Raw genomic sequence first — 26,110 nt, 5'->3', positions numbered from 1 at the left:
AAACCTATTCAACGTGGAGTTTTTGAGTCGGTGAAGAGGTCGTCGCTGGAGTTCAGTGCGAACTTTGCGACATTAGAAATCCTAACATTCAGAGTGTGATGCTGCCTGGCAAGACAATCATATAATATGATATAATAACGGACAGCATGACGGCAGAGAAATGAACTCCAAGTAATTCTTAGCAATCAGAATACGTTGTTTTATACCTGTGATCAAATTAAATTTTATGATATTAGGATTGATATCATTCGAATAAATAAAATAGCTTAAAATACGAAAATTATTATCAATGTGTTATGACGCAACCGTATATCTGAAATGAATAATATTGTCTCAAATAATATAAATGTAATAAGCAGCGTTTTCTTTACAACCGGAAATATTTTCTTCAAATTACGAAGAAAAGTTTTCCTTTTAAGATAAAATGCACGAGTGGTTTGTAATGTATGATCATGGATAGTGATTTTATTCCCCTGTGTAGGGGGAAACAAAATGCATGCTACAGAAGGGTGGTGTTTCGCATTTGCCTCGCAGCAACGTTGAAAGCATATTCAGGTATTGAATGAATTTAAATGCAAAATCATATATGTAACTCGTTTATGGTTTATGGTTAGCGAAATGTGTGAAGCGACATTAGTGAGGTAGCAAATTTGTTTTAGAAATTGCGCTATATTCTAATACGCAAGAATATATTTAAATTTGAATAAAATTCAATATAAATCTGATACGGTATTATCAGAGACGCGTTTAATTTATCTAGGTTATTTTATGACAAATCACGATATTTGTCATCTAGATGCATATCTCTAAAAGGCCATTTTATTTTTATAAAATAAAAGAAAATATCATATATATAATTTAAACTTAAAACCATTTGGATTTCGAAAAATAAGGCTGATTATTAGAATATTATAACGTTTAATCCAATAAGACATCATAATTTATCAGGTTTGCAATGGTTGCTATAGTCAATAGAAAATTAAAGGTAATCCTGGTGAGTTTAGAACGGGTTTAGAATTTATATTCTACAGAATACGGGTAGAGTTTTCACTATCCGAATTTCGTGACGTTCTTAAGTTAATGAGCAGGCATTGTCAACCAGACATGTCGTCCACGTTTCAAAATAGGAACATTCAGGCGAAATAATATTTATTTTGTTATTTTCCTTGTCTCGGCTTGAATATTGTTTGCCATCAAATTTTTCCTCTTTTCCGGGTTTCTATCTAATCCTAAGTGACTGTGTTATTAAATCTGGTGGTGGGGTTGCAATTTTCTTTTGCGTACACATTAATTTTATAATTATCGATAACTTTACATTCACAGAGGATAAGTGAGTTACGTAATCGTTATTCAATCTTAATTTAAATTCATCTAATTGTTCTCTTATAACACTTTTTTCACCAAAAGTTGTCCATAACAAACAACAATACAGCCTATGTGCTTTTTTTCTGTTCCTCTTATATAATCTTTTCTTTATATGTCGTGCAACAAAGTAACAATAAATAAATAAATATTATCCCGCTCCTCGATTGACGACTGACATAAACCGATACAAATAGTAATAAATAGAACCGAGTTTTACTACTTTGAATTGGGAGTAATATAAATCTATTCGCTAAACGGAATCGCTAGAAAATCGATTATTGGTGAATAATTTTCTGCTCAGGTATGAAAGAAATCCAATTACTGTAGATGCTAATACAACTTTTTCTTTAAGTGAATTAAATTCTTATCAAAAAAATTAACATACTTTGGATCATCTTTGACTTTATCTTTTCTAGCAATCAACAAGACAGCAGAGTTGAAAATTATTCGCAGCTATTCGATTCTTCATTTCCAGTATTTTCTTTCATTGCTTACTAACATTCCCTTAGCTCGAACTCTTCTATCAATTTATGACTCTGATGATGCTATCTTTATTTTAACGAGGAGCAATTGAACAAGCTTGAATGCCTTTAGAATATTTTATAGGGATTATATTCGATCTTTGCAAACACGATTATGATCAACTTTTTACGCGTTTTCCTTATTTATAATCTATGTCCTTTGTTAAAGCCGCTCAACTGTAGAACTCACTTTATTTTCAAAAATCTCTAGTTTGTTTTAAGCTATACTTACTATACTGTTTATCGGTAAATACGCCATAATTGTTTACTTTGTATATATATGAGCACACACATATATTTATGTACAGTACATTTTTTATTTGCACCTCATATGATATCTATAAAATATAGGTAATATAAAAAAAAACAGGCAACTGTGGCAACTTTTATAAGATATAAATACATAGCTTTATTTTTTTTTTTAATGAATACGAAACTATGTAGAACCATGTATTTCATTATGTATCATCTCTGCATGATATACATCTAATATTCTAAATTAACGTATTATGTTGATTACGGTGTTTTTCTTCAAGTTTTTATGTATTTTTTACAATCTAAAGCTTTACTTTACTTTTCATTACAAAAAATAAACCTTCGTAATTTAACAAAATTTACGTTTACGACACAAGGTGTATGTGTAGTTTTTGTTCATAAAAATAATACTTTTACGGTCGTAAAAGTACAGTAGGTTGTGCGTGATTCCCTTGTTACTGGAGCGTCGAAGTGAGCCATCTGCATACTTACATGTTAGATTTAATTAGTCCTAACGAACGGGGCGGATAAACACAAATTAGTCACGCAAGAACAAGTACTTTGAACCGACTTGAAAAAGGTAGTGAGTATACCTTTGTCCATTTACAAAATTCGAATAATTACTTATATCAAACAATTTCAACCGAAACGATATTATAAATCTCTTATGAATGAATAATATTGGGGTCACTCTGAACTTTAAATTTAAATTTCGAATTCAAATTCAATTCTTGGAAAATAGTACACGTTTAAATAAAATTCCGTATACAGTTATAGCGTGGCACGCCGATTCACCGATATTAAATTTGGATTATACACGATCAGTCGGGCTATTATAGTACTTTGTTTTCAATCACTGTATTAATCTGTTGCCTGTCAAATTACAAGAACCTGTCAAAGAGATAGTTTTGTGATAATCTATTATTTTTGTTACAATCATAACTTCATAGCAACATGTTTCTATCGATAAAACAGTTTTGTACGATAATAGCGATTACGAATATTAAGTTTCAATGGAAATTAATATTTTGTCAAATTTGAATTGCTATAATTTTCATATACAAGATTAGATATAATGGTTGAAGTTTATTGTTACGTTAATTCTCTCTTTTTTGCTCGTAGTTTGAAGTTAAATCTATAGTGTCTATGCTATTAATGAATGGTCTATCTAACGCAAAAAGATTTTCTCAAATCGAATTTGTAAAACCTAAGATTTATGCGTTCAAACATAATTTGTCAATTCGGACTCTTCCCGAATCTTCTTAAGATTAATGCGTTCAACCATAAAAGCAATCCGGTTTGATATATTTACTTAAATATATATAACGATGTGCTTTGTCGTGATTTTATTTCACGTAGCAATTTGTGAATACTCAGTGTTTTTATCAACGATACGACGATAAGGATCTATGTCATATTGACGAAATAATCCGCATTAAATTCCATTAAAGAAACAATTGAATTAAATTTTATGCTAGAAAAAGGAAACTGTTATATTACTTATAGAACATTGACATAGTGACCCGTAGACCCTAGTAACATTTGCATGTTATTACCTGGCAACACCTTCGTGGCTACCTTGCGGTGTCTCCTGTGTAACAAATATATTTATGTGTAGCTCAAGGTCTGTTGATATATTGCCTTTCTCCGCTTTTAAAGGCTTGTAATTTTCACTTTGTACTACATTATAGTAACAAAATTACGTAAGGTACATATCGTTAAAATAAGTTATCGGTTTTATCTATAACAATAAAAGTACATATAAATGGATTAGAATTAAGAGGGAAAATTCAGTAATCAAAAAGAACTAAAAAAAAAAATTAAACACCTTATAAAAAAAATAATTATAATTCTAGAATTTACAAGACAAAACAAACAAAGACGGCTTTCGGGCAATCTCTTGTTCTTAGATCACCTTTATCTGAAGTAGTAAAGAAGTAAGTTAGTGTGACCTATGAACGTGATAGTCTCGTAGGAAATGAAGAAATGGACTGAGAAAAAATGTAACAACTTCTTTGTTCACTTCGTTCGTTAATCAAACAAAAATAGCAAGACATATCCATTTCGTTCGTTTGCGATTATAATTAATATATTTTTCTAAACCTCGTAAGGATTCCGATAATCGGATATCCAGATTTTAAATCCGGATTACTATACGGATCTTAGACAGATTACGGTCTTTTTTAATTAAATAGAGATGTTGAAAGGTTTTTTTTCAATAAATCTTAATAAAAGTTCGGTCATATTTCTTGGCGAGTCGGTAATTAGTCAGTCATCACTCGTAGAGATTGCTACGCGTCTGCGCGACGTCTGGCTTATCGCCAACACACTCTAGTAAATACATTGTTAGACTTGCTGTTAAATTGTTGTCTTTTGATTTCAAATGTAACTGATTCAGCGGGAACTATCGAATTTTTATGTCCGCTTTAAAATATCCATCAAAGTTGCATTTTCGCTTGAAAGGCGCCTTTGATTTTATGATTTGAGGAAATCACAATAGGGCAAAAATAAATGCATGCTGTCCTTTACGTTTCATTAAACTGAAAAAGACGAGAGACGGTGTATAGTTATAATATTTACATATGTATTTAACTTATTTTCTTAATAAACGTAAAATTTCTAGAATATTCTTTGACCAAATTTAAAATTCTATCCCTAAATGAAACTATCACTAAACTAAAATGAACTCTTCTTTATTCATAATCTTATATAATCATATCATACATATTGAAATTGTGGTTATCATCTTGTCGTGTGTTGCACATCAGACAAAATACTTAATTTTGTGATTCTAAAGTAGAAATAGATATTTTATTGATATATTTTCAATAAAGAAAACATATCATTTTTAAAAGAACTTTTCATTAGAGAATGTAACTATCATGCTCTCAATTTATTTTTTCAAAATTCGATGATATGCATAATATATCTTAATAATTTTGCACGCAAAATACTGAACAATGATTATAGTCGTCTAGTGGTTTTGGCGAATAACAATTTAAGTTCATATAACAAGTATAAGTTTACTTAGCTAACTATTGAGTTTGGAAATCGTATTGAAATGTTAGAACAATTGTGATGTGAAATGTAATTAAATCTAATGAAATTAATCTACTTTGCTATGAACTAAATGCCGTGTAAACGTGCGTTTGATTAGCTCATTGTGTTCCAGTACTGTATTATTATGTAGATAGTATTTATTTCATTATCTACCTACAATGTCTTATTACGATACTACCAGAATTGTATTTTGATTGCGTCGTTGGTCTCGTAGTAGATCTTGGTGGTTGACATCTTGTCTACATCTTCGAACTCAAAAAACAAAATCAAAATCAAATTATACTTTATTCAAGTAGCATTTTATAAGCACTTATGAATCGTCATTTATATTTAGACAAACTATATTAATTGAAACTACCACTGGTTAGGTAAGTAGATTCTACCGAGTAGAATCTGCAAGAAACTCAGTAGTTACTGTTTTTCAACATTTAAAATACAAATTATGTTAATTCGATTAAAAATATATACTGCCTGGAAGTCAACAAATATACTACTAAATAGTTTTTGGTTTTTGTTCTATTTTTAATATGGTTAGGCAAATAGCCCACTATTCGCCTATGGACTTCTCCTCTTCTTTCTCTTTTAAGAAATATTGCCCATTTTTTTACATTGTGAATGGCGCATTGGAAGCTTCTATATACATATATATTATGTCTTTTGTGCCAGTAATTACTGTTACACAACGACACTATATATTACCGTTTAGTAGTAGAGTATCCGAGGAGGGTTGAGTGTACACGCCGGGATGTGCTTACACAAAGCCCTACCACCATATTAAGTAAATTTTCCTTTCAAATATTTTCAAGTAACAGCTCATAAATTTGGAAGCTGGCAATGTTAACACCCTCGTGTCTCTTAAGCACGTCTACCCATCATCTCAGAAGTCGATTGGGAAGTCAATCTAGAAATAAAAACTGAAATGTTTTATTCGATTTTTAGTATATTTAATCCAGAAGTCACGCCATTGTAACGGCTGTAGATAATTTATTTACCATGACGTTGACCAACCTAGATGCCAATGCTACTAATAAATTTACCCTTCAGCCATTTTCCTATTATACTAACAAAATGATCCAGGCGCGGTTCGGTCGACGTTGGATCGGAATATAATTGGGATCGTATCATAACTGATATAAATAAGTAGAATTAATCTGCAGTGACGATTAAGCTGAGTTTTATTTTTGGGAGGAGTAATTGAAGTTGGATCGGAATACCGTTATACAGTAGAATTGGCTTCCTGTAAACTGTATTTCCGGCCTTGACCGCCCCCTCAATTTCCTTATTAGGCCAACATAGATTACGTTATTAGTTATAACGACAACCATCAAACCTCGGAAGTCATTAATATACCATTTATGCTGACCTTACGTCTTAACCTGTGACTTCTACGTTTACTTTACGTTACCTAGTTCATTTTTAGCTTGTTTACGGAACTTAACGTCCCTTATACAGTTCAACTAGTAAGGTATCGCCTGTTCACATTTTTCAGCATTTTTACATACGACTAGTAATGTCAACGTCATTACACTAATTACTAATCTAGTCTTTACATGTTGATTCTTTCGTACGTGATATTCGACAGTCGGCACAGAATTGAATTGTTACTTCTTAATGTATTAAAAATAAGCTAAGCAGTTATATGAATGAAATAAAAAATAAACAAAGTGAAGATCTAAGTTTGATCTAAACTCTAAGGCACAGGACTAATGCAGTGTTACTCAAATTTAATCTGCCTCGAGCGAGATCGCAGTAGTTTCAAACTAAAAAGTATATGAACATGTTCGAAATAAATCTCTTTCAGTGAGAGTTCGGGTTCAGCACATTTTGCAAAGTTGTAAAGCTCCGTCTTTTGTAACATTAGCCTTTAGTAATATGTATGAAACATAGTTTTATATAACTTCTATATAGTTCGTTTAGTATGTGCCTAATACGAATCTCTGTAGAATAGTTAAAAGTTTTTTGATTATAAATAGCCATTTGTTTATGAGATCTTTTTTAATAATGTAGTTTTTAATGATCTTTGGTAAAATTAGAAACATAAAAAGATGAATTGCTTAAATGACATCATATTATTAATTTGCAGGATAATACCTACTGTCCAATCGTCTTTTCTTAATATAAAGTTACTTAATTATAAGTGACGTGTACAGCAGTTAAATACAGTGTCGGCGTTAGGGGGTGCGCGATTTGGCGACGGCATTGGTCGTCCATGGAGCGACGGTCCAGGGCGCCGTTGGGTTGCTGAGGTCTGGAGTCTGCCTCCCGTGCTGCTTACCCTCAATACTATGACGTACGCATTTTAGGCTGGCCCTTGTTAAATGTTTGTTGTGCAAATTTGAAAATATCTATATAAAAGAGTTTTATTCTATTCGCACGTAACTCATGATTTATTAGTCCGATTTGAAACTTAGCGTTATAGCGTCGATAGCCCATTTATTAACAAGGTAGCATGATATTATGTAGTAACGAAAAACGCCAGTGAGACCGCGCGCAATAGCTAGTTTTATATAAGAGGAAATCTCGTGACTGATTTTATCAACTAGCAGAGTTTCAACTATTAGATATAGAGACTGAAAGTTGAAGATCATCGTTTGTAACGTTTGAGTGCACTGAGAAGTAATTTCCTCAATCTTCAACTTCATTCAACCGACCCGTTCAAAGTGACATTATTTTTAGCTCATCATATTTATATAAAGTTATAAACGTTATGAGTTCAGTTATTTAGCAATATTAACAAACATATATATCATACCGGAATTAAAATAAAGAGTTCAATAACGATTTTCATTAATATTGCATCTTTGGATAAATATCATGTGACAACTATTAAATCGATGTTGACGAAATTAATGGTAAATTTTGTTTGATATTAGAATCCAGAAATATTTAAAAATATCGTTTTTTTTTTTAAATAAAATTTCATGCAAGAGGTTTTAAGCTTTTTATTAACGTGTCAATTAACTATTAATTTTTAAGCCATCTTTAAAACTTAAAATGAATAAATTAATTTAATTATACTATAAATTTATTCACTCTCATCAAATTGATTGATAACTGTTGAATCGTACTGTGGTAATTATACCAATTTGATATACCTATCTAGTACAGTAATAAGCACGGTTTTATAGCCTGTAGACCAGAAGTGCAATTTTTTTATTAAAGATATTGCGATAAGAAATGTTGTGTTCTAGTTGTATTCTTTGAAGAGGTTTTAATGGTCTTTTGGAATTCTAGGTCCCTAAGACGATCTGGATAGTATTCGATCAGCTTTTTCATGGTCGGATCATCTCTAATATAGAGCGCCGAGCTAAAAACATTATAGTTCAGAATTTTCTTGGTAATCGTCGTTGACGCCGCATGTAGGTCCTTATTGACAATTTTGGATAGTAATTTAACAATTAAAAGGTAAAGACTTCTCTTTAGTTGATGTTACCGGTAGCTCTGTAGTTGTTGAAGACCTCTTGGCCGATTTCAGCCACAACAGCGATTCTCAAGGAAAACAGTCAACGTGTCAGTGATTGTATTAACCGCACTGCATATTCTCTAAAATGTATGATGTAGGTATACAAGTTTTAATTCATATTTATTTTATCAATAAATGATTTGTATTCGTAAACATGATAAATGTGCAAAACATTCACAACTATGCGAACATTCTCACTCTTACAATATGATGGGACAGAAAAACCTTCACGAGGGATAGGTTCAGATGACACAAGGAAAATGGCTTTACTAAAAGATATATATTAAATTTTAAATGTATTTTTTACCAGCTTAATATATCTTACTGGTTTATTTACAACAGTGTAAGTCTGTTTTTGTAATTTTTCTCACTCGGCTTTTTATTTTTATATTTTATGATTGTTTTATCAAGAGTTGGATTACGTCATGTTCGCCCCGAGGCAATATATGTATCTAGGCCCTTTCCCCATTTCTTTATTTAACTTTAATCTAATTTTTGAATGTACGCTGGGTTTTTCATTACTGTGACGTAATGATTAAAAAAATTAAGTAATATTTGAAAGTGTATAATAAAAATGTGTTACTTTGTAAATAAAATCTACCCGAACAGGTAATACCTATCCTATTTATTGAAAAAATAGGAGCTAATTTTATTGCATTGAATTGATTTCTTTGATTGTTCAATCGATTTTATCTCATCTTTGTAGTATGTACATATCTATCGACGACCTCCGTGGTCGAGTAGTGTGTACACCGGTTTTCATGGGTACGCCACTCCGAGGTCCTGGGTTCAATTCCCGGGCGAGTCGATGTAGAAAAAGTTTATTAGTTTAATATGTTGTCTTGGGTCTGGGTGTTTGTGGTACCGTCGTTACGTCTGATTTTCCATAACACAAGTGCTTTAGTTAATTACATTGGGATCAGAGTAATGTATGTGATGTTGTCCAATATTTATTTATATAATTTTTATATTCTTATTTGTCATAGCGTCCCCCTAAATTTTTGATTATTTTTTGTGTGTGTTTGAGTGGATCTCTGGCTGGTTTAGATTGGATCCGTACGTTGGAAGAATTTAGATTAACCAAAAAAAAATAAAGTCTTATTTCACCCGTACGAAGTCAGAACGAACAGCTAGTTTTATATAAATTGCGAGTTATATTACAGATTCTATAATATATTAACTACGACCCAAGACATACTTTATACGGCGGATAAGTAGGTAATAACGATATTGTTACCACGGATAATATTGTTGAACAATATCATATAACATCGTATTCTGAAACGTGTTTCTGAACGTAGTTTGCAATTATGTAACCCACTTCAAATTCACGACGTCTGTTGCCTCGTATTGCATTCGAATACTTTAATATCGACTGCTTGGGATTGAAACGGGAAGAGGTACGCTGGCCAAAAATAAAGACACTACATGGGCGACAACTGAACGAGATCACAAGCGTGTTTAGAATATATAAATTGACTGTTTATCTTTTGTATTATTTTTTATGGTGACCATAGACAACTTTTTTTTTTAATAACAATAAATAACATTATTTATAGACTTTAAATAATATATGTGTAAAAAATTACATTGATATATTTTTATATGATTTTGCGTTGGATTTTTTTGTTTTCTATAATCGTGTAGCTAACACTGAAGTTTAGGAAGCATGTGTAAAAGATATTATTGAATGTCCTTCTGTCTAAGGAGTTTTCTTTACTTTAAACAACAATAATTTTGTATGAGCGATTTGTTGCTTTGTTCAATGATGAAATAAATTATCAAAGGTTACTTTACATGTAACAAAATAAATATTTAATTAATTATTATATTTATATACCTCAAATACTTATAGTATTACTGTTCTATACTAATTTATTTATTTATTTTATTAATAAATAAGTCAGTGTTTGCATAAATGGAACCAAGACCGTTTAAAAAGTAATTGCCGTCTTGGTCGTAATTTTTATACTCGTAAATAAATAATCCATGCTATTTAAAGCAGCATTATACTTTCCTCTGCATAATAGCTATTTAAACCCAATATAAATAACACGGACATAAAGGGATGCAGTGGAAAAAGCAATGAAATATAAAAAATACCAGAGACAATATTTTTATTTAGTTCGAAATATGAGGCAAACGTATTGACTATATCATCAATATTAAAAATAAAAAGAAAATATAGACAGATCCATTGACACATTAAGATTCCACTAGCGATGAAAATCCAATAAAAAACCCCATTGAAAATTTATTTTGTAACTAATAATTTGTTATCCACAGATAATATAGACAATTAAGTCAAGCCACCATATTTGTTGCTATAATTTAAAAAAAAGATTAATTTTTATTATCTGTAATGTAAATGTCTGCTATTTCGTCTTTTTAGAAGTGTTATATATTTATTATTATGTTTTTTTATCTATGCCATTTCATTTTCAGTTCATTGTATATATGCAGGAAAGATACCTATTATTATTTTAGAATTGTGTTCGTTGTTTAATATTTTGAGCAATTCGTAGAATATTAGTTTTTGTTTGATTGTTATATGAAAAAGTAATAAAAATGCACCGTAAAATTTGAAGTGAGTTACGTCTTCAAACAGAACTCAAAGTTTAATAATGACAATTAAAACTCTAGCTTGCCAGCAGCCATACTTTTATGATTATATCATGAAATCAAAATAGTTAGCATTTTTGCTCATTTAATAGTTACTAAATAATTATTCACTACTTTACAAAACACGACTGCGTAGATAGATATAAAAATATTCCTTTAATAAAAATTTTTCAGATCTTCTTTACAATCAAAAGAATGATCCGTCCTGACCTATTTCCCAACTATCTTGACATGGTGTAATGCATAAGTGTTTGTACAGACACAGGTGCACTCTTTATTACCTCACATATGTCATCAGATGATCATCAGAAGGGCCTTTATAATGATCTTGGCTGTTATCCTCAATGGTGGGCGTGATAATGGCGGAATATCAGAAATAAACATACGTTGTAATTGTTCAGTAGGTACACTATTATTTAATTTCCCAGTAAAAAAAGTCCCAATACACAAAATATAATACGGTGGATTAAATTGAGAGCCAATAGGTTAGATAGTGTCTGCCGTGCGACGGTGTCAAGTTGAATGAATCAGCTGTCAGCACATTTTACGAGACTTTTTTTTTCGGCAGAAAATTCTATGACATTTTATTCATTTTTTTTGTATGTTATACGGGCAAACGAGCAGGAGGCCCACCTGATGGAAAGTGACTACCACCGCCCATGGACATATGCAACACCGGGGGGCTTACAGGTGCGTTGCCGGCCTTTCAGGAAAGAGTACGCTCTTTTCTTGAAGGTTCCCAAGTCGTATCGGTTCGGAAAAACCGCCGGCGAAAGCTGGTTCCACAGAGTGGTTGTGCGAGGCAGAAAATGTCTTAAAAATCGCGCTGTTGTGGATTTTCGGACATCTAGGTGGTGTGGGTGATATTTTGAATTTTGGCGAGATGTCCGAAGGTGAAATTCAGCAACCGGGATTAATCCGAACAATTCATTGGAACATTACCCATGAAAAATTCTGTAGAAGATGCAGAGCGATCCAACATCTCTACGCAAAGCCAAAGGATCAAGCAGATCGGAAAGGGCTTGATCGTCGATAATTTGAGCCGCTCTACGTTGGATACAGTCAAATGGAAGGAGCTGTTACTGGGGAGCACCCGCCCAGAGGTGAGAACAGTATTCCATGTGAGGTCGAATTTGCGCCTTGTATAGTCTTAGACGATGGGCCGACGTGAAATACTGTCTTGCCTTGCTGAGCACACCGAGCTTTTTTGATGCCAGTTTGACAAGCACCACTGAATTTTCATGTGCTTAATTTGTGTTTATAATTCATCTCGTGCTCGGCGGTGAAGGAAAACATCGTGAGGAAACCTGCATGTGTCTAATTTCAACGAAATTCTGCCACATGTGTATTCCACCAACCCGCATTGGAGCAGCGTGGTGGAATATGCTCCATACCTTCTCCTCAAATGGAGAGGAGGCCTTAGCCCAGCAGTGAGAAATTTACAGGCTGCTTATGTTATGTATGAATTTTAAAGAGCGAACTTTAGTCCGAATTCGTTCATGTTCGAATACGAATTTCTAAGAATTTCTAAATTTAATTTAATTTTTGAATTTCTAATTTCTAGCATCCTTTGTGGTCATTTTATTTTGGTTGTTTTGAAATAAGATCATAGTTGTTATACATTTTTGGAGAGCTGAGAAAACGGTTATGTTTTTAAAATAATCTGCAGGACACGTTTCATAAAGTTTTTTTTTGTTTTTAAGGCATTTTTGTGAAAAAAAAATAAAAAAAAATATTGAAATAATATCTTTTTCCGTCTCGCTTTTATAAATTTGGACCGATAATTATTGTTTTAATATTATCAAATAATCAGTGTTTATTAGTTTTTATAAATCAGAAGAAAAAAAAATATTTTAGTTGATACTTTTTTTTAAATACATTTTTGAAGTTGCATTTTTGACTTATTTTGAAAAAATCTAAAAAAAACTTTATAACTCAAAAATGGTTCACTTTTGCATTATGCATATGGGGGTTAAAATTATTGCAAATAATCACCCCTATCCTCTCCTAACGGGAATGCGTCGAATTACCAATAACCCTGTATAAACGCAGTCGCCCGTTCGAAACATATCATTATAAGTATTGCTGGTTACATAACATAAACATACATAATCAGCCTGTAAATTTCCCACTGCTGGGCTAAGGCTTCCTCTCCCGTTGAGGAGAAGGTATGGAGCATATTCCACCACGCTGCTCCAATGCGGGTTGGTGGAATACACATGTGGCAGAATTTCGTTGAAATTAGACACATGCAGGTTTCCTCACGATGTTTTCTTTCACCGCCGAGCACGAGATGAATTATAAACACAAATTAAGCACATGAAAATTCAGTGGTGCCTGCCTGGGTTTGAACCCGAAATCATCGGTTAAGATGCACGTGTTCTAACCACTGGGCCATCTCGGCTCAATTGACGGTAGACAATCTTGTAACACCCACTCACTATTTATAGAGTCGAGCTTGCACAAAAACCTTTCAGCCACAAATATGTATACTAGCTATGCTTAAAAAATATTTAAAAATCTTGTTGTAGTCAGTGACATCTACGTACGTATATAGTCGAATATTCATATTTCATTGGAAAAATGTATTTTTTTAATTATGGAAGCTAATTTCCTATTTATGAATCTTTGTTTCTAAAACGATGTTAGGTTTAATTAATATTTACTTGGTCAACACGTTCCTTTTTATGACAAAACACATTTTAAAAACGGGGTACAAATGTTTTATAGTGTGTTAAAGCATCAACAAAAAATCACTTTAGCGTCTGGTTCGACTGATTACGCTGATAGGTACCCAAGAGGATTGCTATAAATGGCCTGTACCCTTTTCACGTAAAATAGAACGTATCAAATTAAAAAAAGTATGTATATAAAAAAATACTACTGATATTCATTATTAGCATTTTGTGAATTATTTATGTAAGCAATGGCCCGCGGGTTTTACAAAAAATATTTTTAATGTTTTATTCCTAAAACAAAAACCAACAGCACTGCTTGAGCTGTTTAATTAGTGCTTTAATAATAACATTTGATTTTGGTAATGTTACATCGGTACATAAGGTTTCAATATTACGTACCTGCCTAGAGATTAACGTACTTAAGGGGAAAAGGGACTTGCATTGCCTAGGGACCTTTACCCGACAATTTAGCCAATATGATATGTTTGGTATATAATAGATTTTTAATAAAAAATAAGAGTATGAAGTGGCGAGATAGCCCAATAGTTAGGACACGTGAAACTTAACCGACGATTGGGTTTCAAACTCGAGCCATTGTCCTGTGTTAATTTGTGTTTTTAATTCTTGTCATCGAAACTGAGAATTGAGAGAAAACATCGTGACCTGCACGTGTCGGATGAAAATCTGCGACCCCGGTATTTACTAACTCGCCTAGGAGTAGCGTGGTAGAATAAACACTTGAAAATATTTTCGAAAGGAAAATGGGACCTGCACTTTTACTTTTACTTGTATACAACAAATATGCGTCCGTTTTTATGTCAGTCAGCATCACCTTTGAATGTCAAGTCGCTACTCCTAACAGACGCTGTGATATTGTCGGGTGATATTTTTAGCGAGCCTCAGGGCATTGAGAAGTGACGGCAGCGCGGGTCAACACTCGACAACACTGACTCCATATATCAATAAAGGCATGAAAAAGTTGAGTGTCGCTCCGGGGCCTCGTGTCTTTGTACCATTTACCGCAACTTGTACGAAGGAAATGTAATATAACGAATGACGTCAGATCATAGTAAATAGCACTTCGTGTTCGTTATGTTCCACAGAGAATAAACGATTCAAAATATTTTATCTAATTATTGAAATGTACACAATTATTCATAGACAGTTTTTATAATATAAACTCCTAGCCGTTTCTCGAAGCTGGCTTTTATTCGTAGTCAAACAATTTATCGGCTGTGTGTCGACCGCGATTTTGTTAAATTAAACAAGAAGATTTTGTGTACAGAACACTACGTCTTTACTATGGTTTAAATTATTGTTATTTGATGGATTAAATTATGTATGGTAATACGATTAACCACTACGACCTTTGATATATTTTCAGGTTGTATTATATTCAAATAAAATAAATCATAATTTATTAGTTATTTTAATTAAGATTAAAAGATATATTTTTTTATATTGCTTTTATCTATTCTAATTATTTAAAAAGGTACGTATGTTTTCGTAATTTAACTAGATAAGAAAAAAAATACTAAAAAGCCCAGTACAGTAAAAATACATGTGTCTTTGCACTTATTATTTTTTTGGGTAGGTTGTTGTTGTATGAAAAACAAAGAAATCTTTTTTTTTTATTAACGGCCATTAATCTAGCATCTAAGATGATCGTGATTACTAAAATATTTTATTATTTCTTTATTTATATAATAATTATATACGACTACAGTACAACATTATAACGCTCCTGTCTAATAAAGATAAAAAACTAAAGCAGGATTAGGCTATTATATATTAATTAGCGTTTACTACTAATTAATTGCACGTACTTTGTACAATCTTAGCCCAGTTAAGTAGCTGCTTCAAGAGAAGTTACCAACAGTTGGTAACAACTTGTAATTAAATCAAGGAAACACACTTAATCGTCTTAGGGATCTGTTATTTACTTTGTTAACTAACGTTTCAAATAAGGAGAAAGACAAGTTGTAAAAAAATATTTCGTAATTATTTTTGTGAGGGTATGGTTATTAGTAATGTTTTTAATTTAATTTCAATTAAAAATGACTGTTCCTTCAGAAAATACGACTATTGAGTACTCTATGTATAATCAATATATCGATGATCGTGACGAATGGAACGTCAAAACGACGCGGCATTCTGAGGGAGTGGAGTGTAAACAATTCAACAACTTCCCAACTCCGAGCTCCATTTCCTTGACAGAAAAATCCCAATAAAATTTTATTGGTCCGATCCGGAACACTTATAAGCGAGCCACTAGACCAACAAAGCAGTTATATAAAACGACCTAAACTAGATGAGTTCATAAATTCGGTTATGGATTTTATAAGTAAACTTGTAAACTACTCAAAAAATCCTTTATATTGCTTCAAATTTTCAATTTAGTTTTACGAACGTTATTTTATCGGTACCAACAGAAACCGTTATCGAAACAGATTTACATGGAAGCACACAAGTTCGATACAATTCGCGATAAACGGTTGCTTGAGACGTTGTCGCCCGTTTTCAATATCCCATTGGCAGCGCTAACTATCTTGAATCTTGATCGCCCCGACGCGACGTCCGCAATGGAGACGGCGACGTGTTAACTAGCAGAGATTCAGAGCAAACTATTGCTATCTACAAGAGTATTACGCAATATATTTTTGTTTGTATAATATGTTAATTATATTTAAAATATTTTCGCAATAAACGATAGCCGTGATGATCCAGTGGATATTTCTTATGGTAATCCGACAAGCAAATTCAGATTCAATCAAGATTTTTGATTCATATACTTAATTTATTAATTAGTGTTTAGTATGGTGAATAGGCATAATTCTCAAATTAAATTCATTTTAAAATCAATATAATAAAATTTATAAATATAAAATGGGCGGTTTGCATTTTGTTAATAATCTGAAATTCACGCTTGTCATTTCGATAGTTTTGATTCAGTGTAACTGAAACTGGGCGCAGATTATAATACAGTATTTTAATATAGTAAAACCTTGTCCGAAACGCGCTAAATCCTCTGGTAAGTTTTACGTATATTGGATTAATAGTATTTACAGTTATACCCTGTACACGATAGCTTGATATTTTTGACAGATGTCAATTTTTCTGATCGACATAACTTTGCAATGACGAACATATTATTTTCTTAATTTAATGATTTTAAAAATTGTTAAAAAAAATACATATAATACAAAAGTTCCTAAAGCTTCAAGCGTTATCCGATAATTTTAAGACTTTTTCTATTGTATATTATTGCTTCAAAGTAAAATTTAAAAAGAAATAATGAAAAGACGCTTGTGACATGACACACATGGTCGGACGGTAGGGACGCGAATAACAGGCAGTAACAGTTATTGTTAAGTACGGGGGTCCTTTTGGTTGGGGTCTCTTTGCCTAGTGGTTGGGGTCTCTGTATAACTTTTTTTAGAAAAATAAGTAAAAAAAAATTTAATTCAAATTTTAATTACGCATTCCATCGTTCCATCGACTGTTATATATGTTATATTTTCTGTTTCTCATCTCCCCGTCTGTCAAAAAGATCAAAAGATCAAAAAGATCAAATGCCAAGGGTATAAGCATTGCGTGAGAGAAGAGAAGCGTGTATTTATTTTTTTAGTAAAGATAGATTAATGTTGACTATAATTATCGTATTGTCGAGTAGTATATCAAATTCTAATAAGGGTTATTGAAATAGGTGATATATTCTTAATAGATATATAGCTAATATCATTTGAATTTAAATTTGTATGTGTATAAAAAGGAAACAAGTCACCGATGTATTACATCTATGATATATTAGACACACTATCCGCTCTTTGTTTGTGTGAGTTTAACGCAACTACTAGCATATTTATATTAAAAGTATCTTTTATTTGAATTAAAACGACTTCTGTGTCTGTCATTGTTATTTCTGTCATGTATAAGAGACATGACATAATTGATTTAATTGGATATTTTTTGTTCTAAAATATTACTTTGAAGAGTTAAATAATTCTCTGTACATTTTTGGGCGACTATGAAAGATATATAAATTTAAAAAATAGTAAAACCGGTATGTATGAGTCTTCATCTATTCTCGCATCACTTCTAAGGGTTATTTGCACAACAATACATTTTTAGTATTTCAAGGTGGCATACAACTACGGTATACTCTTTGTCTTAAACTAAAATTAATGGCTAAGTTGTGTACTTGTTACTTGAAAAAATTTATCGAATAGTTTGTAGATAACATTATCTTCTTGTTTTGTGCACTTCAGAGCTCGATTTTTAAATAAGTCGGGTTTTATTTTTTAAACTTATTTTTACTAATTATAATACATGTACATATATATATACATACGTTTTTATAATTAGTTTTTATAATTAAATACAATGTATGAAATTTTTAACAACTTCCCGAATCCCGTCGATATGACGTATACGTTATAATTATAATGACTTTGGTATATATTTTTTACCGCTTGGTCACAATTTAATTTGACTGTTTATATATATTGTAGATCTTCTGTTCTGACTTACTGTTATTATTGTTTATTAAAAGGATAATTTATTCCGACGCAATGCTTACATTTTTTATAATTGTGCTTTTAGACACTAATTTGGTGAAGATTATAAGGTAATATTTTGTTGGGAAGTTAAATAAAATAAACTATAATTTTAATAGATAGTATTTGTTTCAGGCCTCGTACGGGACTGGTAGGTGCTCTGCAGAGGCTTTCGCGGCCCCTTCTGTGACTAGCCAGGCTTCGAGCTCAAGGCACGGGTGGCGGATTGTAAGATAACAATTACATGAATATCTTATGATAAAATCTTACTATATTGTACGAAACTAAAACTTGTTTTGTATGCTTTTATACATATACGGCGTATTAACCTCATTTAGTCAATAGTTCCTGTAAGTATGTACTATCCGTTTATTGACGGATAACAATTTCCTCAAAAAAGTTCATAGTGTGAGATATATATATATTTTTTTACGATTTTATTAACTCGAAAAGTATTTACAGTTTTAATATCGTTTTTTATTTAATAAGTACATTGGTAAATTACTGCTATAAATACTTAAGACTAAATATAATCTCGTTAGGACTATTTATCATGTTTCAAGTAGGTTAGGAAGATCCTACAAAGTATACATCAATTAATTATAGTCAATGAGATAGCTCTACCGCATTTCTATGCAGGAGCTAATGGATTTAATGGGTTTAGAGGATTATATATCTTTAGTTTTCAGATAATAGGTTTCTGAGAGTTTATTTTCTTTTGATATAACGAACGAGTTTTAAAGTAAAAACATCAAAGTCTTTATTAATGCACGCTTCAATTCATGTGTTGTGTTGCAGAGGCGTGGGGCGCGGCGCGTGGCGGCGGCGCGGGCGCGGGCGGCGCCATGACGCGGCGCCCGCCACCATGACGCTGCCGCCGCCCGCGCGCCCCGCGCACTACCCCGCCGCGCATCGCGCAATGCGCTATTACCGCATCTGGATTTACGCGTGCAACGGGGCACTGCTGCTAGGGGCGCTTGCGTTTTGTGCAGCAGCGGGCCGCGCACTCGCGGACTATCGTCGCGCTCTAGTTCCTGGTCTAGGCGCTGCTCAACCCGGTTTTCTCTACGGCTACGCAGCTTTGCCTGCCCAGGCTGGTCTTTTGCAACTTTTGGGTTGCTTGGCCGCATTGCGCCTCTCAGAACGTATGCTCAACGCCTATTGGCTTGCATTGCTAGCGCTACTCGTTGGTGACGCAGCGATTGGTGTCTATTGGGCATTCCGATTCGAGCGCGTTTGTCGAGAATTACGACCACAACTACGTATACGGTTAGCAAAGGACTACGACTTAGACGGCGATTTTGCAGAGGCTTGGGACCGATTACAGAGAGAACAGCGCTGCTGCGGAGTAACCGGTCCGGCAGACTTTACAGCGTTTAATCGGACTACATTACCACCCAGTTGCTGTCGAATACCGGCCCACACACCTGCCGTGACGCCCGCCACATTAGCTGCGACCTCCGCTACGTCACCTGTGCCATTCACACCAGTTCACTGTGTGCCGCACACGGCTGCTTGTGCTGAACGGTTACTATCTTGGTTACGAAGAACTGCGGATGCGTTATTTGTTTTAGGGTATTGCGTTATAGCATTTTTAAAATTGTGCTTCCTTGGAATATTACGCTACGAAATTAAAGAGATGATACAAAAAATTAGAATATTACGAAGTGAAGGCGCAGGTGAGCTTCTAGAAGGAAGTCCAATGCATGGAGGGCCATTGTCACAGACCGTTGTAGTTAATGCTGTAAATGCTAACGGAGGAGTCCGCACTCACGGTGGGAGTCCAGAACGGGCGGGAGAAAGGGAGGCTCTTCTCGGACGAGCTTCAGAACCATGCTCACGACGTAGCTTACACGACGAGCCCCTCGGGCCAAAAACTGTTAACGGTAACAATAATTGCGAGATGCGCGAGCTGGCGCGAGGAGAGTACCGACCTCTGGCAGCTGACAGTGCAGCAACTCGAATCTGACTAAGATGTTACTTGGAGCGGTTGTTCGGGCGTCGATGGCGCTCCTTTCCGGCAGATGGCTTTGAGGTGGAGCCCCCGATGACGCGTGGAGTACCAGTGTGTGTACGCCGATCGGGGGCTCGCGTGCGCCTCGACCACCGCCGCCACACACGCTCCGAATTCGAACTTTAAGTGCGTGATCGTCAACCGGTGCCGGCACAGCCGCTTCGTTTGCGGTGGTCATATCGCCGCCGTCTATTGATGACTAGTTCGTGTGACTATGTGTATTTTGTGTTTACAATATCATAGTTTGTACATCAGTCCTGGTTATTTATGTGAAGTAAATGACATTCCGCGTTGTTACTGTAGAAGAATTGTGATCTGCGTGAACTATACATTATTAAGTGGCAACGAGTAATTTAGATGAGATAAACCGATTCCACGAGCAAAGCTTGTGTTTAGTTCCTATGCTTGGCAGTTTATAAATTATTTGAATTTTAGTATTTACTATAATATTTTGTTTAAATTAATATCATAAAATATAGTTGAGTGCGTGGATATGTGTTCTTAGCCACAGAGGGTGGTAGTATATGTCATTTGAGAGAGGGTGCATTTGATGTATTTGTACCAAAAATAATTATTGATATATTGATTGTATTATTTTAGAATTAAGTCAGCTTTTGATTGTATACCAATAGATTTAAATGATGTACGTCGACTAAGGTTCAAATTATCTTTTATCAATTTACTTAGCGTAAGTATTGTTAGTTTCAACACCGAAGAATTATGATATATTTTTACCGAATCAAAAGTAAGACTTAAAACTCTTGGTTATATTATAGTTCCATAACAATACGAGTACGTCATAGTTCGTTTTTCGGATTCGAGTTATTCATTCATAGTTTTTTTTTTTATTTGACCCCACAATTCAAACGATCAAAGAACTAAGTCTTTGAGGTCATCTTTTGTTACTGATTGTAAATAAATAGATTCAATTTTTGACACGTGTAGTACGCGAGTTGTGCATGGACAGGTTGACAAAATAGTACTGATATGAGCTTAAACGACGTAGTGCCTAATTATAAAAGCTTATAAATAAACAGATAAAAGTTGAATAACCATTTTTTTTTCACTTTAACTTCTTGTTACCCATAATATTTGTAAAAAACGTACTAAAATTTCGAGTGTGTATTAAATATTTCTCTTGGTTATCAGGTCATGGGAGCATTTACGTATTAAATGGCTGTGTAAATAAAATAGGTGTAACCTAATCCTCCTTATTAATAAATAATAAGATCTTGATCAAATTTTTGTCATCAATTGGGTTGTTTCCGCTTTTTTTATTAATCTAAAACGTATTTATAGTAATATTAACATATGAAATATATCCGTCGGTCAAATAAAATCGACCTGTTAACCATTCCTTACATAGCCAATGAATCACCAACATTGGAAACTAACATGTTATGTCTGATGTGAGAGAAGTTACTGTTACAGAAAAGTACTCACTGTTGCTGTTTCGTCTTAAAATATGTATTGGGATGGTAGCTACCCAGATCAGCTTACTTCAAGTGATCTTTTTATTTAATATTTGAAATGAACTTTGGAATAATAGTCTATTTCAAATAATTACGCATGATATTATATGATTCATTCTGTTTATTTCTTTTGTTAAATAAATAGAATTTTGCCTTACCATCAACTAATGATTACGTTAAACGGACTTTGACACCGAATCAAAGACCGTTTGAGAAAAATAAAATTGTAACCTTTATATTTATATTATAAATTAACATATTTATATAGTTCGTATTTCATATATATAATATATATCACTGTATAGGCGTTCAGATATATCTAAAGTTTCAAAGTTTAATTAATTAGGACTAAAATTATTAATTGTTAATTAATTATTAGTTGTAAAATACGATAGAAATTTCAAAATGATCTACTAATCATTTTAATTATTTAGATTATCTTAGTTGAGCCGCTATTCGATCGTCTAAAATATTTAATGGACGAATGAAAATATATATTATATTTATGAATTTTTAAATTGTTAATTAATTTAGTAGTTTTTGCTACACGTATTTAATCGTATTGGAAACAACCCAATTATGGTATTATACACACAACATGGAAAGCGGACAAAAATATTGACAGATATCGCGGGTTTTAAATGAGTATTTATTAAAAATGAGTCGTTTAGTGTTGTTTTAATTTATAGTAATTGTATTTGCTACGCAGTGCCGTGATTTAGAAGTGGCAATATTAATAGCTATACACCGATACTCGGATAGAAAGAACTAGCGTGGCTGTAAGCACGTATAAACCTAAAATTTAGAATTTTTAAAAGAAAAAGAACCAAAAATAAACACTATGTAGATAAGTATAACATTGCAGACCTTCTCGTAGCCCATGCATGTCTAGTTCTTTCGCCTGACAACGCCGAGCGGCCGAACGACGGCTCGGCGTATCCATTCGCAAAACCTACACATACATTTGTAATAATATGATGTAACTTTTTAGAAAATATTGTAACGACTATTAAAATTAATTACGTTCGCTTAGAGTAGGTATATTTTGTGAATTTATGCAGAAAAATAGTTTTTTAATATTGTTGTCACTGAATGTACCAATCTTATTAATATTTGTACCTATATTCGGAAAGTTGGATAATTTGTAGCTAGGATCAAATCTAAATCCTGCATCTCTTCCAAATGGTTAAATAACATGTGCCTTGGCTTATGAAATCGTATAACTGATTTTGTGTTACTAGAAAAGATTCGATCATCAATTTAAAGTTACATTGTTGGTTGGAGCTGGGAACCTAATCATTGATGTCGATGACTTCAACAACGAAAACCTACCTGTCACATATTTTACTTTTAAGGCAGAGATTTTTTTTTTAATTTGACAAAAAAAAATTATGTAAATTTAAAAAATTGTTCAACATTAATCGATATTATTTTTTGAATATTCATTTAATGAATAAATATGACAGCTTTTTGTTATTTAATGACACTATTTTTATTTTATAAAAGTTTTTTATGAATGTTATATAACTTAAATTAAAAAAAAAAAAACATAATGTGTGTTTCTTCAGTCACTTATTAAGGGTAGTCTTGTTACAACTTTCCGAAGGTATGCACTAGGCGACTGAGAGCTAATATTATCATAATAAATGCATTAAATAAAATCTTTGTTAAAATGTTGTATTATTTATTTATTTGATATCCTCAAATATATTTTATAACGATCACTATCATAAGGCAAAGTAAACTGAAATGCCACTACTGGGCAAAGATCTCCAACCCTTTGAAGAAGTCAAGGCTTGCTACCATGCTGCTAGATAAACATGCGTCATCTATTTCGACGAATGGAAATGACCAAACGATGTTATCCTCCAAATTTGCGGGAAATTGATTATACACATAAATTCAGTACATGAAAACTTAGTAGTGCTTGGGCGAGTTTGGGCAACCTGCAATCTTTGGTTAAAATGATTGGCTCAAGAGAGATAGATAGATACTGGGAGAGGGTGACGTACGTCTATCTTTTCTTGGGATCAGAGTAACGAAAAATTGAGAGATGTCGTGGGATACCCGGGTGGAATTAGGTTTCTTTCGCAGTATATTATGTATTAAATAACAGAGAATAAAATAATTCAACAACGTTTTAGAATAGCTTACAAGAAATAAATGTTGTTATTAAAAACCTCTATGACTTAAAAAAATAACAAAAAAGGTTTGAGTAATGTTATAATAAGCCGTAAATGATAGAAAGAGAGGCAAAGAAAGTTTAATGCTTTTTCCTTACGTTATGATTTCTGTCCGTCTGTTATTGTAAGCCGCTTAAAAGTATATATATGTGTGTATGTATATGTGTAGTCAGTTTGTTAGTTTGTTACGCTTTCGGTTCTTAACTGCTGAAACGATAATCATGAAATTTTGCACATTGTCAGGGGACAGAAAACATAGGGTCAACTAACATCTCAACCTAACATGCGTTACGAAACCGCGGACGGAAACTGGGGTATCGTTTTAAATAATTTTTTTCGTATATTTTACAACCATAGCGCAATAAAATCTATTACGACGATATATTTTTGTACGCCATGTGGAATTGTTTTAGTGCGGTTGTTCCGTTATTTCGAAACTTTGATTAGAAGCTTCGAGTTCTCTTAACAGCAGTAAAAATAGAGTTTCTTCGATACATATTTATTTGTTTGACTCAACTTTAACGGCTTGCATCTTATAATTTAAAAACACACTTCTATCCATATGATATGTAATAATTTCAATGTATAACATACACAGGTCATTAATTTTCGGAAGAGAGTAACTATTCTAGATAGATACTTTGCCAGAAATAAATATTATTATCCGACGAATAAACAAATAATTCAACTGGTGAGAATGACAATTCACTAAAAAATTATTAAAATGGATTCCTAAAACTGGGAAATAATTAATCTTAACGGTAATTACTATTGTAAGTGAAGAGTTTAATAAATACTGAAGCGTTCGAATAGAAGTACTGAGTGGGCTTTTAATACGATTATTATATTTATATACATAAGTTCGTATAAGAATTGGTAGGCCGGTCATTCTGCATAAATAGTAATACATATTTGTATTTCAAAGTCACCGTCTTCAATATATTTTGTAGACAGCCATTCGCTCACTTAGTCCACCATGGTGAGCCATATTCAATATATTTTACATAATTAATTTTAATGTATATTCCTTTAAGCACTAACAATTCTGAAAACATTGACTTTAATATTGTAAATGCACGAATTAGATGTGCTTGTGAGCCCTTATATTAAATATATTAAGATTGTGGTCTTTATGGTATTTAGTATAAAAATAATGTACCTGCAGTAAATTTTATTTTGAGTCTTGTGGTATTAGAAATCGCGCCATTGCTAATTTTGAATGATTACAGATTTTTTAAATAATTAAATTTTAGATTACAATTGGTTTTGTTTTGTCTAATATTCAAACATTTTTATAGCCAAGTTCATCTTGGACCCTTTTATAATATTATATTAGTGATATTAGTTTTTGATCGTAGAACATAACGGATAAAACTCATAGTCATTTATAAACATTATATTACAGGGACCACTAAATGAATGGTCAAACTTTTGATGAATAGTCAACACCAATATTTACCTTTCATTGTATCATAAATGCGCCGTCAATGGCTATATTATAATACTGTTTCTAATAAGTAGGTGGCTGGGCAAATGAGCCAACTGATGATAGGTGCTCATAGACATTGGCGCTGTAAGACATATTATCATTACGCCAAAGTATCACCAACATCGCGCCAAAGTGCCACCAACTTTGGGATCTAAGATGTTATGTCCCCGTGTCCGCAGTTACCCTGGCTCGCTGGCTCACAAGAGAACATAACAAAACAAAGTATATGATGATACCAAGACTGGCTAGCATAAAGCTCTACTACCAATTAAATGTTATGCTAGTTGTCCAGTGTTATATTACACTGGCTCACTGACTCTTCAAAGCGAACTAAAAAAGTGTTGTGTAAACAAACAACTTACAATGAAGTATTTTTTAAAACGAAAATCAAGGGATAATTTTCGTACAATTACCACGAAGTTTTTTTAGTAT

At 32.8% G+C, this 26,110-nt stretch overlaps 2 protein-coding genes across 4 annotated transcripts in view; one reads left to right on the top strand and one right to left on the bottom strand.

The window, feature by feature from the left end:
- LOC113392789 (CD82 antigen-like) overlaps window positions 1–22,262 on the top strand; it is an 86,121-nt gene extending 63,859 nt beyond the window's left edge. For all 3 annotated transcript variants that reach the window (XM_064220927.1, XM_026629381.2, XM_026629380.2), the window contains 2 exons: window positions 18,656–18,748; window positions 19,319–22,262. In XM_064220927.1, coding sequence (XP_064076997.1) covers window positions 19,386–20,489 — 1,104 coding nt within the window. In that variant the 5' untranslated portion in view covers window positions 18,656–18,748; window positions 19,319–19,385 and the 3' untranslated portion in view covers window positions 20,490–22,262. The remainder of the gene's footprint in view (window positions 1–18,655; window positions 18,749–19,318) is intronic.
- Window positions 1–26,110, bottom strand: part of LOC113392787 (uncharacterized) — a 150,125-nt gene that overhangs the window by 87,641 nt on the left and 36,374 nt on the right. The gene's annotated exons all lie outside the window — the stretch shown is intronic.

The sequence above is a fragment of the Vanessa tameamea genome, chromosome 5 (genome assembly GCF_037043105.1).
Source record: "Vanessa tameamea isolate UH-Manoa-2023 chromosome 5, ilVanTame1 primary haplotype, whole genome shotgun sequence".
Taxonomy (NCBI): Eukaryota; Metazoa; Arthropoda; class Insecta; order Lepidoptera; family Nymphalidae; genus Vanessa; species Vanessa tameamea.
This window is presented reverse-complemented; position numbering and strand designations above follow the sequence as displayed.